The sequence below is a fragment of the Lacerta agilis genome, chromosome 10 (assembly GCF_009819535.1).
Source record: "Lacerta agilis isolate rLacAgi1 chromosome 10, rLacAgi1.pri, whole genome shotgun sequence".
Classification (NCBI taxonomy): domain Eukaryota; kingdom Metazoa; phylum Chordata; class Lepidosauria; order Squamata; family Lacertidae; genus Lacerta; species Lacerta agilis.
In genome coordinates, this window is record NC_046321.1 from 43,275,633 (window position 1) to 43,294,919 (window position 19,287).

General features: G+C 41.8%; 1 protein-coding gene across 1 annotated transcript; it reads left to right on the plus strand.

Moving 5' to 3' along the window:
• The first annotated feature begins 10,570 nt into the window (after positions 1–10,570).
• IL22 (interleukin 22) lies at positions 10,571–14,157 on the plus strand. The gene is made up of 5 exons (XM_033163374.1): positions 10,571–10,774; positions 11,364–11,429; positions 11,538–11,681; positions 11,988–12,053; positions 13,693–14,157. The coding sequence occupies exons 1-5, from the start codon at positions 10,580–10,582 to the stop codon at positions 13,819–13,821; spliced, it is 600 nt and encodes a 199-aa protein (XP_033019265.1). The 5' UTR covers positions 10,571–10,579; the 3' UTR covers positions 13,822–14,157.
• Positions 14,158–19,287: the final 5,130 nt, after the last annotated feature.

Genomic DNA, 19,287 nt, shown 5'->3' on the forward strand with positions numbered 1-19,287 from the left:
CTAAGGATGAGGACACTGCAAACACTGAAGAATGGAAAGGTTTGCAAAACAGCAATCTTATATTGTAGTTCATGGTGAGTCTGATTCACAACCACCATGACCCTGGCTTGGAACAAGAATAGGGGGATTTCTTCCACACCTTTCACTGAGATATAGAGATGTTTGTAAAATGTCCTTCTGAGGAATGTTGGAGAGTATCAAACAAAACGAAAAGTGCTTGGTTGTGGCAAGCACATTTATAGATCCATGTATATAGTATTAGCAAGAGGAACCTAGAACTCTATAGCCAGGGCCAACAGTAGAGGCTATTTCTCTTTCTTGAAAGGAGTATCCATGGAGGCTACTGTAGTGCCCTAGAGATTGCCCACCTGTATATAGAAGCATTTGAAATTAAAAGACTCATAAAGCAGGCTATTTAGAGAGTTTCCTTCTAACGTGTGTGTGTGTGTGTGTGTGTGTGTGTGTGTGTGTGTAGGGTCTTGGTTCAATTAAGTGACTTTTCCCAATTATTGGGTGATTAAATACATTTGAATAAATAACACACAACACCTTTGTCTTTTGGGGACTTGGCTTCACTGCCTCCAAACAATGAAGCCTCTTTCTCCACAGATTTTTACCACCTAAGAGAACAAGATCTCTGAATTTTAACTTGCTTTGTTTTGTGTTGTTTATTGCTGTATAGATCATGTAAAAAGTTGTGTGCTACTGTGTGTTCAGCTTCATTATGTGGACCAAGTTCAGTGAATAAGATGCCAAAATAAAGCAGGAAGTACAGAAATGTCACTACAACTGAAGTGGCTTTTCTCAATAGTTGAATAAGTAGGTCATTAAATGGTATGGTACAACAACATGAAATCTGTTTGATTGTTATAAATGAAATGCATTGCATGAAGTATAGAATAGACTTTGGTACGACCACTGCAGCAATGTGGTCCATGAATCACCCCGGTAAAAATGAGAACATTTTTAAGTATTAGCATTTACTCTCTTCTTCCCGTTGGTACTTGCTTCTACATGAAAATTGATTTTTACAGGTTTCTGAACGTGTCACAGATTATCCATTGGTCATCTACCTTGGTATTGTCTGAACCGGGACAGCTGATGTAGTATTCTCCACATGTTGGGCTACAACTCCCATCATCCATGACCATTGGCCATTCTGGGTCAAAGTGCTAGGAGGTTTGAGACCAACTTCTACAGCCACCATGTCTATCATCTGGTCTATACTGATTGGCAGTGACTTCTCAGGGTTTCAGACGGGAGGGTTTTTTTTTTTTGTAGCGCTCCCTAGAACTTCCTTCATGCTAGGGAGGATGTGCTGTACCTTGAACTATGGCTCATTCCCACAGCAAAGCGGAAGGATACCAAATAAGCATAAAATCCTATTACATTCTGATTCTTTCTTCCCATGGGGAAGCTTCTCCCTGTGTACTGGGAGGAGGGAATAAAGGAGGGAGGCAGGAGTAGCGGGCGGTCCCTTTCCAAGGAAGAAGGAAGGCCAGAAAACCCCAGCTGAGCAGAATCATGGGCTCTAGCAGAGGCGGAATTGGGCAGTGTGACCGGTTGCACCGCACTGGGGCCTTCCAAGGCAGGAAAGGGCTTTTGTAATTTCCAGTCTGGGTGGGGAATGAGACCGTTTCACTGCCAGGACGCTGCTCTAGCCAGCATTTCTGATAGCTCACCATGCAGAGCTAGGTTCCAACTTCCAGCCCCAGCAGTTTCTGGTAGGAAGATAGCTGGCAATTTCTGGGTATTGAATTGATTATGGAGAAGCCCACAGAGCTTGCAAAAGCTAACAACTTATGCCTGCACTCGGATAAGGAGAGGGTGGTTTGTGTGTGTGTGTGTGTGTGTGTGTGTGTGTGTGTGTGTGTGTGTAGATGCAAAAGGACGGAGCAATTGGGAACAGATGGAAGAAGTGGAGGGGGGAGGGTTGTGAGTTAGTAGGTGGTTAGAGGTCCTTTGTGGGTACAAGGTTTCTTCTGCCTGTATGAGGGTACTACTGCTTGCTTCCACACACGTTATACTTTGAGGATACCAGCATGCTGGCAGTGTGCCTGTCAGAGATGCAGTTCTCCAAGTGGTTTCACTGGTTTGCCTCTTTTTTCCAGGAGATGTCCTCTTCTTCAGATGTAAAATTTGAGACAAATCACATTTATTTGCTTTGAATGGCTGTCATAGCATCCTCTCTCTCTCTCTCTCTCTCTCTCTCTCTCTCTCTCTCTCTCTCTCTCTCTCTCTCTCTCTCTCTCTCTCTCTCTCTCTCTCTCTCTCTCTTCAAAATACAGCAACCCACAGTCAATCTTCCTTCACAGCAAACTGCAGAATAGGGGGTCTACCAACAACTCTTAGCACCTTTGACAAACAACAGCTCCCAGATTCTTTGGCAAAAGCCATCACTGTTTTAATTGCTGTCGTAGTGCTTCAAATGCACGGTGCGAATGTGGTCTTGCATACAAATCAACCCTGTACATCCCTATAAGTTATGATTATTATTATTTTTGTCTCATACTGAGTGAGACCAGCTGAGCAACAATGCCTCCCTTGTGGCTGAAACTATGAAAAAACCTGCTGCCTAGGAGTGCTGCTGCGGTTTGCAAGGGAGTGCATGTTTCATGCAGGGCTAAGGGAAGCCAGTGCCACTTCCGTTGTACTCAGAACTATGGAAGAAGCTGCTGCCTAGGTTTGAGTTGCTGCCTTGGGCGAAGAAAAGTCCCTTCCCAGAGCCCAGCAGTCATTATACTTGATTTATTATATGTTCATATTGAACTGCACTCCTCAACTTGGCCTTAGCCAGGAGCATATTTTGGGCATGTGCTCTGTGGCAAAGGGAAGCCAATTTCCTACTGTATTGAGCTTCTGCATTTGCTCCTGGCTGATCATGCAAGTAGGGTAAATGCATGACATTTAGGTGCCCAGGACTGATGGCAAATAATAATAATAATAATAATAAAAAAAAAAAAATATTGTGCAGAAGAGGAAATACCAGCCTCAAAGTATCTTAGTCCTATGACTGTCATCTGATTAAACGAATTTTAGTTTTTACTGACGAATGATCCAATTGATCACATATATGTGTGCGAGTAAATGAACATTTCAAAGAAAACAGCGTTATCTCTTTGTGTTATTTGTTTTTCCTCCTCCTTTTATCTTTTTAACCAGTGTTCTGTTTGCTTTATTTCTCTGTTTTCTCTTTCTCTTGTTTTCTCTGTTTATGTTTACTATTTGGTATTGGAAACATTTTTGAAAACTTGGGATGGGTGAGAGAAGTCCTTAACCTTGGGCCGAGGAGGACACAAACAGGAAGGAAACAGTCGTTGGGAGGTGGGGCATTCACTGCGTGAAAGGCAGGGTAGAAAGGGTCTCCCAGGGTGAGAGACTGGGAGAAGAAGTAAGCTCCCAGGTGGGTGAATGGGAGTGTCTACCTCTCTGTGCATAAATGACAGGATATTTTATATACCACCTTACAGAGCAACCTAAAACCCCTTTGCAGTGGACGGGGTGGTGGGTTGGGTAGTAGCAGTAGTAGTAGTAATAATAATAATAATTTATTTATATCCCCCCTAACTGGGTTTCCCCCAGCCACTCCCAACAGAATAATAAAAACACGATAAAACATCACACATTAAAAACTTCCCTAAACAGGGTTGTCTTCAGATGTCTTCTAAAAGTCAGGTAGTTGTTTATTTCTATGACATCTGATGAGAGGTGTTCCACAGGGTGGGCGCCACTACCGAGAAAGCCCTCTGCCTGGTTCCCTGCAACCTCACTTCTCGCAGTGAGGGAACCGCCAGAAGGCCCTCGGAGCTCAGTGTCCAGGCTGAACAATGGGGGTGGAGATGCTCCTTCAGGCATACTGGGCAGAGGTGTCCCACTACTGAGCCCTGTTCCCTCCATTTGTAGAGGCAGCCAGTGGCAAGCCCTGTGGGTGCAGAATAAGAGCTACAGAGCCCAGTGTGGTGCCATATGGCTCAATGTGGGCCTCATAATTGAGCCAGCTCCTCACCTTCCACCCTGGTCTATAGCTCTATGGGTGTGTTGGTGGTGCTCTGTTAAGCCCCACTGGGTGGTGGCCAAGCTTAGGATTGGACTCTGACATTCATTTCCACCTCAACGGGGAGGAATACCTTTTCTAAGTTGCCACCCACCACCCATGATTTTCCGAAGGGTTTGTTTTTTAATTTAAAAAAAAAATATTCTAAAATTTTGCTGCCTAATTCATCAGGCGCATCATTTTGATCTATCAAACATATTTTCATCAATTAATAGAATGCATTACTGTAACTAACAGTGCACTGCATATCTACTCATAAGTAAATCTCACGGGATCCGATTAGACTTGCTCTCAAGTAAGTGTGTACAGTCTTAACTGCAGACTAAATGTTGCAACTCTATTGATGGTATTTAACACTGAGTAAATTGGCAAAAATGTATAAATCTAAATCTAGTAAGTGTTGGAAATGTAAAGAGAAAGAAGGTTCTTTTTATCATATGTGGGGGTCTTGTAGTAAGGTTAAAGCTTACTGGGAAATGATATATAATGAATGGAAAAGGATGTTTAATATAACGTTTGTAAAAATAAATAAATCCAGAAACTTTTTTGGGGGGAATTATAGGGACAGAACTACTTAAACTGTATAGAAACTTATTCATGTATGCTACTACAGTGACAAGAATGTTACTTGCCCCAAAATGGAAAGAAGCAGAAGTCCCATCAAAGGAAGAATGGATACAAAAACTCATGGAATAAGCAGAAATGGCAAAACTTACTGAAAAAATAAGAAATCAAGACAATTTTTTTTAAAATAGAAGAATGGAAATGGTTTATTGAATATTTACCGACAAATTGTAAACAGATCAGAACATTGGCAGTATTATTGTAACAAACTGCAGTTATTTAAAGTATTTAAAGTAGATGAATACAGTAAATGAACAAATTAAGTTAATTTGGATATGCAGAAGATATTAAAAATAAATTTAAGCAACCGGAGAAAGAGGGGGAAGGAAGGCAAGATTTGAAATGTTAAAATAACTGTAAAATTATTGAAATGTATAAACCTGAAAATCATAACCCCGCCCGCCCCAAATAATAAAAATGTTGCAACTCTATTTAGCTATAGCAGTAGTGGGAGACTGCCAACTGCAGCGCTTTGAACATAGAGGTGCTCAAACATTGGTAATGTATCTGATTACCTGTATGTTGTCTATATTTTGTGAATACAGGAAGCCTGCAACTTAGGCACATTTCAGTTGTGTGCATTCATCTTTAAAGTGCTTGGCTTAAAATAAAATATTAAAAAGGGGTCAGGTGTCCAGGAAATAAAGACTTTGGCAATCCCACCTGCAATTGCACCCAGTGTGTTTAGACTATACAGTACATGATTTTGCCTTCAGGTGTGATTTCTGGAAAGTAACCCCAGCGTACATTGCAGGTTTAACATTGGGAAATCTCACCCAAGAACTTAAAATGTGTCAAATTCATGCTACTAAAACCAGGTAACAACTAAAAACACAAATCAAGTTATCAGTGCTTTTTTCTTCTTCTGGGGGTATGCCGGGGTAGGCATACCCAGGGCTGGTGCTAGGGTTTTTTGCGCCCTAGGTGAAATCACCTTCTGGCGCCCCCCCCCCGCCAATCCCTAGCACCGGCCCTGCAGAGAAGCCCGATTTTGGGCTGCTCCCACCTCCCCGCCACTCTGCCACTGGTGGAGGGGGCAGAGAAGCCTGATTTCGGGCTGTTCCCCCTCCCTGCCACTCTGCCGCTGGTGGAGGGGGCGGAGAAGCCCGATTTTGGGCTGCTCCCCCTCCCCTGCCACTCTGCCGCTGGCGGAGCAGCACTGGGCGGGCAGGCTGGCCAGCGCCCCCTCCATTTTGGCACCCTAGGCAACTGCCTAGTTCGCCTAAATGGACGCACCGGCCCTGCGCATACCCCTAAACATTTCTGTAAATCTTTGTACTCTTGTCCATTTGCTGTATTTATTTGAACTATAAAATGGTGATTTTTCTTGAGTCAAAAGGAGAGTACAGTGATACCTCAGGTTACATAAACCTCGGGTTACAGACGCTTCAGGTTACAGACTCCGCTAACCTGGAAGTAGTACCTCAGGTTAAGAACTTTGCCCCAGGATGAGAATGGAAATTGCATGCCGGTGGCACGGCGGCAGCAGGAGGTCCCATTAGCTAAAGTGGTACCTCAGGTTAAGAATGGTTTCAGGTTAAGAACGGACCTCTGGAACGAATTAAGTTCGTAACCAGAGGTACCACTGTACCCCTAAATATATATTTTTTTTAAAGAAAAAGAAAAAAAAGAGCACTGCAAGTTGTTAAGCACAGACAAGTCTGTGCAAGTCCTAGAAGGTTGAAATCAAGGAGGAAGTGTTTGTGGCTTCTGGTGCACATGCTATTCCTCCGCTTCGAATCCTCTGTGTTTTATATGGGTCAGTTGTTGAGAATATCAAACCTCTCTGACTTACTAGTCAGCTAGGGAAACTCAGTGTGTAATTGTGGTTCGAAGTATTACCCCAGAGCCTGTGAGTGGGAAAAGGGTGATTTCTGAGACATTACTGGAAAGGAAAAAGGGGAAAAGAAAACCCTAAATGGGGTTGAGTACCACTTTGCTGCTTACGTGATTTTTACTACTATGCTGTGCACTCTCTCTCTCTCTCTGTAAAAAAAGAAAAGAAAAAAGAAACAAGGAGAAATCAATATTATTTCTTCACTGATGAACTCTACATTAAAAAAAAATTTTTTTTGCATTAAGCTAAAAAATATCAGATTTAACAGAAAGCTTCTTCTTTGGTTAAGCACTCGGAGGTTCTCGTGAACCTGCCATAGACATAGAGCTTAGTCACAAACACACAGATCTATAAATTCACTGAAATCAAATGGAAAATATACAGTATTTGTGTGGGTAAATGCTGAGGAATGTATCCTAATCTGGAGTAGACATCGCTGAATTGTCTTCTCAGAGCATCTTGTCAGAATCAGCTGAATTTGGATCTACTATATCAGCAGCACATGGAATTAGTTAATCCCTATGTCAACCCTGTGAGGTACCGTAGGTTAAGGGGCTGTGACTGACTCCGAGGTCACCAAGTGCTCTTCATGACTGTGTGGGGATTTGAACCCAGATCTCCCAGGTCCCAGTCCGACACCCTAACCACTACACCACCCGGGCTTCCTATAGTCTTTCTACTATGGGGCAACTCTATAAATTAAGTAGGCAAATAAATATGGGGAAAGCAAAATGTCACTTACGAGAAGGTTCTGAAATATTTACCTTGAAGCTTGCAATAGTTTTTTATTCTGGATTGTTTTATTTGATATTTATAAACCACTCTGAGTCCCCCCCCCCTTGAAATATAAAGTGGTATAGAATGAAAATCATAACCATAATAGAAAACTGGTCTACAAGGGGCTAATAGATGATTTCACTCATCTTTGTCTAGGTCGGACCACATCTGTCCCTTACATTTAAAGCATCATTATACCACAGTCACAGAATAGAAAAAGTGGATAGAGAAAAGTTTTTCTCCCTCTCTCATAAAACTATAACTTGTGGACATGCAATGAAGCAGAATGTTGGTAGATTCAGGAGAGACAAAAGAAAGTATTTTGTCACATGTGGCATAGTTGAACTATAGAATTTGCCCCCACAAAAGGCAGCGATTGCCACCAACTTGGATGGCTTTGAAAGAGGGTTAGGCAAATTCATGGAGGATAAGTCTATCAAGAGCTTTTACCAAGAACATTTGAGCTTTAAACAATGTGAATAATTTAAATAAAACATGCTCCATGCATCACAATCTCTATGGCCCTCAGGGCACAGTCAAGAACTTTGAAGCTGAAATGGATTGAGACTGCAGAATATTGACTTCCATAGCAACAGGCCGGCGTTGTACTCTTGTGGATCATGACCATGCCATGGTGGTGTGCAACATTTTCCCGTATTGGTATACAGATAAGTAAGAGCACATGCTCTGGCTGTTCTCATCTGACTCTTGAACTGTCACCACAATTGTCATATATACATAATTTTCTGTTTTACAATTTAAGGTACTCATTTTTACACCCTTAAGATATCAATGACTTCGCCTCCTTCTCTTTCTATGGTTCATTTTACATATCAAAAATCCCTGCATATTTTACAAAAACGATACCATTCAGTATTCCATTATTACATCCATCAAAACTTATTTACACTGTTGAATTTATCTTAATGCTGCCAGCGTTTTCAGCAATACACAGTTATTTCCCATATATTCAATAAAAGATTTCCAATCTTCTCTAAACGTATGTTCTTCTTGTTCTCTTATTCTATATGTTAAGTCTGCAAGCTGTGCATATTCTGTCAACTTAAGTTGCCATTTGGTTGCGACCTCACTTGTTTTCCATTTTTGGGCTAACAAAACATGGGCCACAGTAGTGGCATACATACCGTATTTTCTGGCGTATATAAGACGACCCCCAACTGGGCATATAAGTCGACCCCCAACTTTTCCAGTTAAAATATAGAGTTTGAGATATACTCGACTGCAGATTCTCCACCCGGTGTATAAGATGACCCCGACTTTTCAGAAGATTTTCCTGGATTAAAAAGTAGTCTTATACGCCAGAATATGCAGTAAATAACCTGTTTCGACACCCGGGAGTTTCAGTCTGAATTATCCTCAACAGAAAGGACTTTGGTTTTTTAGGGAAAGCACTTTTAAAACATTTTTTCCCCAATTCATTATGGATCATTTCCCAATACTCTTTTACCTCTTTACAAGCCCACCACATATGAAAGAATGTTTCCTCAACCTCTTTGCATCTCCAGCAATTATCTGATTCAGTCTTATACATCTTAGCAAGCCTACTCAGAGTTAAATGTCACTACAAATTTTGTTTAGGAAGTCAGTACAGCATCCCAACATGGGTCTACAGGTTACAAATGCATGATACACAGCTCGGCTTCACTTAAGATGTTGTTCCAATGATTTACATGTCCCTTACACTCTCCTTAGGAAGAGTGGGTGTTATGTACTGAGCTGAATCCTAGAACAATAGGATCCAGAATGCAGCAGTCTGATTGGTCTGCAGGAGCCACCCAATCCAGCTCCAGGTGGAAGTGAATCAGCGACCTGATTGGCCTGCAAGAGCAGCCAATCAGGCTCCTGGATGAAGTGAATCAGCAACCTGATTGGCCCACAGGAGTAGCCCAGAATTAGCCAATCGTGTGGGGCCCATTGTGTAAATAATGTATATATAGCAGACGTTTTGGGGAAAGATTCATTCATTGCTACTATGAGCTGAATAGAGAGCAAGAAATTCACACTTGACTCCGAGTACATTTCAGTGGGGCAAGCTAGTCATGCGGTTGACATCCTAAGGCTTGAGCCTGGGTGAGCAAATGGGTGCTCCTCCATAGAGACTGTGCATGTAAGGTTTGTTCATGTAGCACTGCCACATCCATGCCCTTGGAAACAGAAATGGAGTTGACAGAGCCAGTTCACCATTGAACTTATCCCCAGGTGCCTCCTCAAAAGAGAAAGACCCTTCACTGACAGAGGAAGGTGCATGAGCCTCCTTAATGGGCCGTGACGGTTACACCAGTGGTATCCAATAACACAGAGGTGGTACATTCTCCACACAACCTGCTCAGGCCTTCGCTAGGATCCAGATCTCCATCTCCCAAGCTGCTAGGGTCCCCAATAGGTTAGTCTCCTCATGGCATCTTGCATTCTCATCCTACAGCCTGCTGGGTCTTCTGTCAGGTCAGTCCCCCCTAATTCTCTGATCTTAAGTCCCCCCACCCCATGCCCTATGCCAATCACAACATTTAGTTGTTGCAGTGTTACATTTCACATTTTAAAAGTTTCATTGATGGATCAAACTCAATGAATAGATTCTTAATGGTAAATAGCTGGTGTGGGGATAGCTGTATGGATTGGGACCCTGGTGGTGGAGGAGGAAGGACTTTATTCTTTGGTCCCCTACCATGGTCATGATGATCCATATCAACACACAAACACACACCACCAATGCCTACTTTTTACACGCCAGTCACACATTGGTCAATTGAGTGAATGCTGTCACATTTAGTTTGACCCTATGTTGTAGCTGTGTCGGGAACAAACCCATCTTTCTGCCCCCAGCCTCATCAACAGGGGCACTTCATAAAAATTACACAGTAAAAAGGTTGTGTTTTGTGGCTTGCTTTTTTTTTTTTTGGTGTCGTGGTTAGGAAATTCTCAGAAGTGATGGTGGAAAGTAAGAGACTCGATGATGTCATTTTAACTCATCGCTACCTATCTCTCGAACAAGGTGGCAATGGGTATATATAGGGGAACCCTCAACTCCTTCACAGCACAGCAAAAACATCACAGGTAGGTAATAATTCCAAGTGCTTATATAATTATATTGCTGCATGTTGAAATGTAAGTTAGATGCATAATATAAAGCAAAACTATTTTTTTTCACTATAACGTTAATACATCTTTGTCTATCTTCATTGGGAAATTCTCCTTCTGTGTGTCTCTAGAAGGTTCAAAGACTGCAGCTGCAACTTGGCTGAACTTGCCACTTTTCTTGGAGAGTCATGAATCCACTTGAGAATGGGACCAGATGTGTCCTTGTCTGGGTCTTCTGCTGCGGTTGCCTCCCTCTCATCTTCTTGGCAAGCCCTGTGCCCTTGAAGGATGCAGTGATTCGTACTAACCACTCCTGCGAACTCATGAGAAACAACTTCCAGAAAACCTACTTCAGGAATCGTACATATACTTTAGCCAGCCAGGTAAAGCAATTGGTCTGCGTGCTGCATTTTTATCTGCTGAGCTCTCATATGCTTTGTACTGTCTTGAGATTTTCCCACTTTTGCTCCTTGACATCCTTCCATCCTGAAAGGATGCTAACCTGCCTTCAGGTATGTGCATACTTTAAGTATGTACGCCGCTTTGGGAAACCACAACCCACAGGACTATATTCAGCTGTCTATGAAGTGTAGCCTTCTAGAGCTTGTTTTAAGAGCAAAAAGCCACTCATGGTTGTCTTCTACCTATGGGACTGGCAAGTGTGGGGCTTTAAACGTTTTGTTTGATGCTCTCAGTTAGTTCTGCTTTTCGCTTCCAATCTGTTAGGTAGCTCATTGGGCCTGCTTACCTTTGCAGCTTTCACACCTACCAGGTCAACACTAACACTATAATACCTTGGCATCCTTCTCTATAGTTCCATGTCATGGGCAGCCATCTCCTCCAACTCAGTTGTGGAACTGGAGAGCTATATAGATTCAGGGAGCTGGTGTGCCACAGTGCAGAGCTTTTAAAAAAGTAGAGCCTCATCTTTCTGCTACACTCTCATTCTGTCTATCTCTCTTTTTTAAAAAGGGAAGAAACTTTGATAAGGACACAGATAACAGATTTGTTGGGCAGCATCTGTACACCAACGTCAAGGTGAGATTCCCATGTGCATTAGACAATATTTTTTATTCTCTCTTTGTACATTCCTATTCTCTTGTTGTTCAAGGTATGTACAGTAATTTCATTATCTTGTCTTTGCAGGCAAATGATCGCTGCTACCTAATGAAGAGATTAACTGATATTGTGGTGACAGATGTCCTCATGACCCTCTCTGGGGACAAATATCCCAGTGCCCAGGAAGTTGCAAGTTTCTTGGTCGATTTGAATAGGAAACTGAATGGCTGTGTAAGCGTCATCTATAGCTGTAGTCTGTCTCTGTTTCCCACCCATGATCCTCGGCTACCTTAATATTTCACCTGCTTGGATGCTTTTCCTCTAGGGAAGTGGCGAGCAGGGTTTTCAACTTGCGCCTGTGGTTAGTAGTTGGCAATATACTTCTAGGCAAGGCAAGGTAGCAAATCACCAGCACCGAAGGTGAAGGAGGAAACCTCAAATCAAAACATCCACTCTTTCTGCAGTCAAGTTCAAGACAAGCGAAAGGTGTGAAATGAAAAACCACATTGTGACTTAGCTGCATTCCTTCCTTTTCAGAAACCACTGGGAAATAAAGAACACATTGAAAGGAACCTGCAGCAGATGAAAGACAAATTACAACAGGTATGCTGCTTTTTAAAATTTGTTCTATTTTATTTATGTACCACTTGAATGAAAACAACAACAACCCTCAAAGCAGTTTATGAAAAAGATTTTTTTTTTTAAAAAATATTAATCTCCCTTTTTTGTTCATAGTTGAGTGCTAATTCAAATGTTTAGAAAAGGCATGTTTTATACAGTCTTCACAGGCTGTAGTCCCTCAGAATACATGCAGGGGAACAAGGTTTGAATATGATCCATGTTAAATGAAAGCTGCATTGTAGGGAGAGCTGTAGCGTATAGCGGAGGGATGGTCTATCTGTGGACCCCCAGATGTTGTTGGATGGCAAATCTCATCAGCTCTAGCCAGCAAGGCCAATGGTAAGAAACTCCTCCATGTCAGCCAGCCTTGCAATGTAGCTGCATTTGCTTAGCTCACATTCATATCTGTCCCCTTGAACTATGTTTTGCCGCCTGAAGGTGGAATAAAAAAAAAATGCCAGCCTTTTGAATTTCATTCAGAGGTGGAATTATCATCATCATCATCATCATCATCATCATCTGTTTAGTTCAGTATTGAATCCATTGAGGTTTGATAAGAAGAAATCTGTCAGTTTTGGTTTCTCATAGTTTCTCATTTTTTTAAAAAAAATCTTAAGTTCAGGTTCCACATGAGTGACATTTCCACTTTTTAAAAGTGCTCCTGAAAATTAACCAGCAGTTTAGTCCCTATTTCATAAAAAATACATACAATTGCATGCAATTCTTTCTCATATATGCATTTTTGTAAAGCACATTCCCCTTATATTCATATTTCCCCTAATATAATGTATTTTTGCATGCTATTTTCACCAATATATGCATTTATACCCATGATTTATCTTGGTAAAGGATGGCTGTGTTTTGGTTCACATATTGTTTGCAAATACAGTGCGAATTAGGTAGTTTTGCTTTTAGGCAGATTTGCCTTTAAATGTGTGCTAAATTGAGGTATTGTCTACTATCCGCTTCACCCAATCCCCTTAAATAAATCATTATGCAATATATAAATGAAGTAATTAATTCTTATCAGAATCTAACAGAACTCAATGGAAGATCCAAAATGACCCAAACTGGATCAATACAGTAGTACTATAGAGAGAAAATGTTCAGGCTGTTCAATGAGCATTCTTGCAGTGGGCTCCTGGGTCTTGTCTCATTCCGCTCAGGTGAATTGTCATATTAATTCCCATTTGGCCACTGTGGCTCACAGAAGGCAACTCTAGGAAAGGCATACCTGAGCAGAAGCTGATCTCATGCCTTTGTGTTCCTCCATTCACTGAATCCAGCACAAAAGAGAAAAATACCGGTACCTGTGGCATGTTAAAAACAAACCTAGGAAGGGAAGCCTCCATTGTGACTCTTTCCTGTTTAACTCTTACGCAAGAACCCCGTTGCCTATTGCACAGAACCTGTTCTACTCTGTTTCTCACACTGCTGTATCCTCCTGCAGATCTTGATTAATTCAGTGAGGCTTATGTAGAAAAACCTCTCAAGGAGTTGTGCTCTAATTCTTAGAGTACCCCCATTTTCCCCTGTGTCCGCCCCCCAAATTGTCACAACATCTTTTATAATCTATATTGTCCATTCTGATGAAGAAATTGTTTTTGCTTTGATTTTACAGTTGGGAGAAAATGGGAAAAACAAAGCAGTCGGTGAGCTTGATTTGCTGTTTGACTACCTGGAGGATGCCTGCACTGCAGCACTCAAGGCCCCCAACAAGAGCCACAAGGGCAAGAAGAAGAACAACTGAGTGGGCAATCAGGATCATTGCAGCTTCCTTCGGTGGTGGCCTCTGTGGAACAAGGACAAATGCAATGGTTTGCTTTTAAAGGCAGTAGACACAAATGTTTTTACCCATACAGAACTCAACGGAGGTATGCTTTCATGAGACACATTTTAAAGTACCAATCCAGCAGTTCTCAGACTGCTTTATCTGGATTAGTGGCAAACTTTGACAGAACATCTCTACAGAGTGAATTGAGGGCTGGCAAGTTAGCCTAATGCAAAACAAATTTACTTGAAAGGAAGGGCCAGCTCAGACATGTGATTGGAAACTCCTCTAGACCTGTCCATAAAATACAACTCACGCCAGTCAGAGTTTAGAAGTATTGTGAAATGGACGGATTTAGTACTGATTAAGGGGGGTATTGAGGGAAGGTTGGGAGATTAAGAAGTCCTTTAAAAACAAGGCCACTACTCAACTTGTGACTCTGCTGGGCCCAGAGGAGCATCTATTTTGTTACTTAGTGCCTCTGTAACAAAGACCCCAGTTTTGGTACTAGCAGAAGAACTTTTTGAGCCACCACCATCATGGGAATCAGGGCGTCAATGTTTAGATCAGCCCTCCCACAACCCAGAACCTTTCAGATGCTTTGGTCTACAACTCGTATCATAGCGACGTTGTCCATACTGGCTGCATCTGGTGGGAGTTGTATTTCAAAACATCCAGCAGGTACCAGGTTAGGGAAGTCTGATACAGACAAGCCACATGGAAGCATCTCTTCAACCTGGACCTCCTTATGAGCCTGGTGGCCCTGCATCCATTGATATGCTTGCTTTGGGATCTTTTCTTGAAAAAGCCCAGTGGTTTCAATGGAATTCATTTTCAAGTACCGTAAATTGAAATCTAGGGAAAACGTGCCAAGCACTCTGACTGAAAGTTAAGTTCTTTTTTTTACACATAAAATTAGATCTTCCGATAGCAAACTTGCTTAATTACATCTAGTTACCAGGTATCTGAAGAATCTCTCCCTTTTGTGTTTACTTCTCTCCAGAGGACAAAGTGTATTGTCTTATTTAAAAAGCATTTTAGCAAATAGTACTATTTAATTATAATTTATTTAAAATTGTATCACATAATTTATATGAGTGGAGATTTATTTATATGATGTGATATTCTGTACCATTCTAGGAAATGTTTATGAGTTAAGCTTAATGGCAGCTTTTATGTAGTAATGATGCCCTGTCAAAGTTGATCATGTCCATTTTATTTATTATGAAAATATGTATTGACTTAAAAAAGGAGTTTCACAAATGTGGTTATTAATTAAAAAGAAATAAAAACCAAGCTCAGTGATATATTTGTTTTGCTTCAGAAAATGACATGGACAAGAAATCAATAGATTCCCCCCCCAAGCCTGATGTGTAAAATCAGCATGGGACAATATGTTATGCTAGTGGTGTGTTAGTTGAAGACTCTAGAACTCTAGAATGATGTTCCATGGCCCAATTACTCCCAATTCACAACTTTCCTGTGTCTTATCATTAGAGGTTCGAGAAAGAACCTAGCTCAGTGGTCCCAGGTTCAATCCCTCACATCTCCTAGGAGGGCTGGGAATGTCTCCTCTCTGAAACCCTGAAGATCTACTGCCAACCACATAAGACAATACTGAACTTGATGGACCTGTGAGCTGACTTGGTGTGTGATAGATCCACATTTTTCTAGGGTACTTCTACACTAGGTACTTACACTGGATTGTTAGTCTTTATCCACTCACATTTAGTATGCAATGCCAGAGTTGGTGATGTGTTGCAGGAAAGTTTGGAAAGCAGATGTGAGGAATCTTTGGTTATCCAGATCTTGATGAACCACATTGGCCATGCTTGATAGAGATGATGGATGCTGTAGTTCACCAAAGGTTCCACACTCCTGCTGGAGAGGAAAGGGCTTTGCCAGTAAGAGGGAACATTCCTTACTCTTTCCCTGAAGTCAGGTGCAGGGTCAGTAGCTTAGGGGAACTGTGGGAGTGCAGAACTCTTGGATTACTTTCAGGAAAGTGGTGGAGGTAACAGAGGAGGAGGGAATTTTTCATATGGGGAACGACTTTGTATTACACCATCCCAGCACTCCCAGCTTCCAGACCTCTTTGCATGAGTTCTGTGCCCTGTTTCCTCAGATATTGTATTAGCTGTTCTTCTATTAGAGCTCCCATAATAGCCTACATCAAAAGAAACTTAAAAACAGATTCAAAAGTACAGTTCCGGTGCTGGATAAAAAACCCCCAGAGAGCAACCTTTCCCTCAGTTAACTGTGGCTTTGGGGTACACAGGGGGGGATTTGAGGGTAAAGGGTAATCCGTTCCACCCCCAGTGTCTGTTCTACTAGCAGATGGGCTTGGTTGGGTTTCACCCACAGTTTTATTCTAGTAAAATTTCTCTGCCTAAAGAAATGGAAATGAGGCTTCACCTGCAACTTTGTGAGAACCACAGCATGTCTCTATAATAAAAATGTACATTGGTACTATTTTATCAGTCTAATCCTCTGCATTTTCACATTTCATTATTATACGGTAATTCCCTTGACCTTTTACTTAATTAAAGCAGTCTCAATAACCCAATAATACTGCAGTCTCCTGTGCTATTTCTAGCCAACCCTTATGGATTAAATACATAAAGCAGAAGACTAAATAGATTATTTTATTCATATAGTGTTTGTTTGTTTAATAGAAGAAGAGAGAGAAATATACATTTTCTATTTGTTGGGCTACAAGGTACTTATAACTTGCACTAATAGCTTAAATGGGAAGCCCCTCCAATAAGGAATTCCTGTAGCTTTTAGCACAACACTGTAGCATTAGAATGATCTGTGGCAGCCCAAGGTCTCTGGGGATAGGCCTGAGAAAACATTGATAATTGAAGATTCATATTTAAGATCACAGATGTTGCTTAGGGCATTGGAGATTGGATCGCTGATTTTATATGTCATGGACTGACTGGATGAAGGGGAGTGGTGGGAGCCACCAGCTGGGTAACCCCCAAGTGAAATCCCAGAGGACAAAGGCTCAGAGCCCGGGGATTAGTGGTGGGACACTGAGGAGAGGTCAGAGGGAGAGAATTGGGAGGAAGGCCTGGATGCTGAAGGGGGAACAGGGTTTAGTGAGCAGGAAGAGCCTGTGACAGGGGGCAGTTCAGACTCCAAGGCTGAAGCAGAAAAGCGGGGGCAAGAGGCTGCCGAAGAATCCAGGGAGTCTCCCTCTTCTGCTGTGACAAGTTTCCCTCCCCCCTGGTGTTCAAGAATTGCATGATAATAAGGAGGGCAGAACAAGGACCAGAGGTGTGCAGACGCAGTTTGAGACTGCTAAGGGAAACATCTGGCAGAGAAGGAGCCTTAGAGAGTAGTGGAAGGTAGGAACCTTCACTCCTGGCAGCTGCTCCATAGGGACAAGGCCTACTTGGAAGCGTTGCTGAGGCCACTAGGCGGAGTTGTATGTTTTTTTCCTTGAAGAAAGAGTTAACTTCACTGACAACGGAGGTCTGCTTCCTTTATTGTTGACCTGCAGCGAACTCCAGCCCTGACATTCTACCTTTCAAATCCCTAAGCACTGAGAATGAATGAGTTTCTAATTTTGTTTGATAGACAGCATTAAGACAAACAGCAAAGGTAAGGATACTGACATAGAATAAATGATGCGGAAGTGCTCCCACCTTTTCACCCTAATAACTTTCTAACCTTTAATGTGTCAAATAGCCCTAGTGCTTAATGTATTGCCATTTCAGTTCTTTGTTCTTCAGATGCTGGTCCCCTCCCAGTTATCCAGGTCTGGCTATCAGTTCAGCATCTTCTGAAATCAGCTCTGGTGAAGACCAACGTACACCCACACCCACACATTCATTTAGCTTCTCTGTGGTTTCCTTATCATTCAGCAATCCTCTCATAATTTGTCATCTCAGACAGTACCATCTTCCTGTCTGGATTCCTGCTTCATGACATTCTACTGCTCCATGCTTCACAACCCACATCAGATGCATTAAAGGGACAACATCTTTCTAGGTCAGCTATTGGTGACCTACAGCAGCCTTCACCAGCCTGGGTTGTCCGGACCTGATAGAAGTTGTAGCCATAACATCTGGAAGATACTAGGCTGGCAATCTGGCAACCCTCTCACTGATCTCCTGTGAATAAAAGGGGAGCCTATATGGATGACGTTCTCGGGGGAATGTTCTAGAAAGAAAACTAGATATTTATGCTTATAAATGCCACCCTGTTGGATTTTACCACCACTTGTCTTTTGAGAGACTTTGTCTGCTTCCACTGCCTATCCCATCTATTCATCTACCCAGTTATTTTGAAGAATTTGGAAGGGCACTTGGGTGTGATTCCCTGCTGATTCGACAGCTCAGCAATGTGAAAGTGATTAGAGAGGAACCGATTACAAGCCCAGTATAAAGTTGAAGGATTGCAAAGGACTAACACCTTCACAAAATATTTGGGATGTTCAGAAACTAGATTGAATGCAAGCGATCACTCCAAGAAGGGGTTCCCTTTGGCTGACATGAATGGTGTGAAGGGGCATAGCATGCATTACATTCAAAAGCTCCTGTATGGTCCTTTGTATTTCCAGTGAAGGCGAGGGAAGGCACTCATCTGAAAGCCCAGAGAGCTGAAAGGCAAGTGATGCCACTCAAACATAGAGAACACAGCACTAGATAGACCCAAAGCCTAACATGTTGCAAGGCAGCGTCTTATTTCCAAGAGGGCTGTATAAATTGTATTCACCTCAGCATCTTATTTTCAGTGCAAGGGTTTATCATGATGCCAATACTAAACAAATGGCGCTGTTAGTTATACAAAGAAGAAAACCCACCCATTCTTGTTTATTTATAGTGAGACGCATAACAAGGATTAAATGGTGAAGCACCTACCACAAATGGCAAACTGTCACAACATTAACTTGTCACCTCCGTGTGGTGACTCTGCATGCAATTAGCAGAGGCTTTTATCCTACTCGCGGGGGGGGGGGGGATTATGTAACTTAAACTCTAATTGCAAGAGCTACTGCTCTTGAAGAAACGACATTGATTGAATAGAATGTTTTGACAAAAGGAGAGAAAATAGATTTCATTCCCTAGCTATAACAATAAGGATAATGTCCCAGCTCGATGCGATGTAGATTTGCATGGCTCAGTTGAATGCAATGGAAATGCCAGTTAAGAACAGAGGAAAGTTGGCACAGGCTCACACAGAGGGAATCAGAAATAAATATGTTTGTAATCTGACACCAATAATTTTGCATATGTCTACTAAGCCGCTCAGATCATCTGTGCACGTCTTCTAAAAAAGAAAAAAAGGTTCTACTGAGTTAAATGGGGTTTAAGCACAATGGCACAAAATAAATAATTGTGGTTATTGTTTATAAAAAAAGGATTGATTTTTTAAATGGTTTTTTTTTTTTTTAAAAAAAAAAGCAAAAAGCAAATGACCATTCTGGTAAATTGT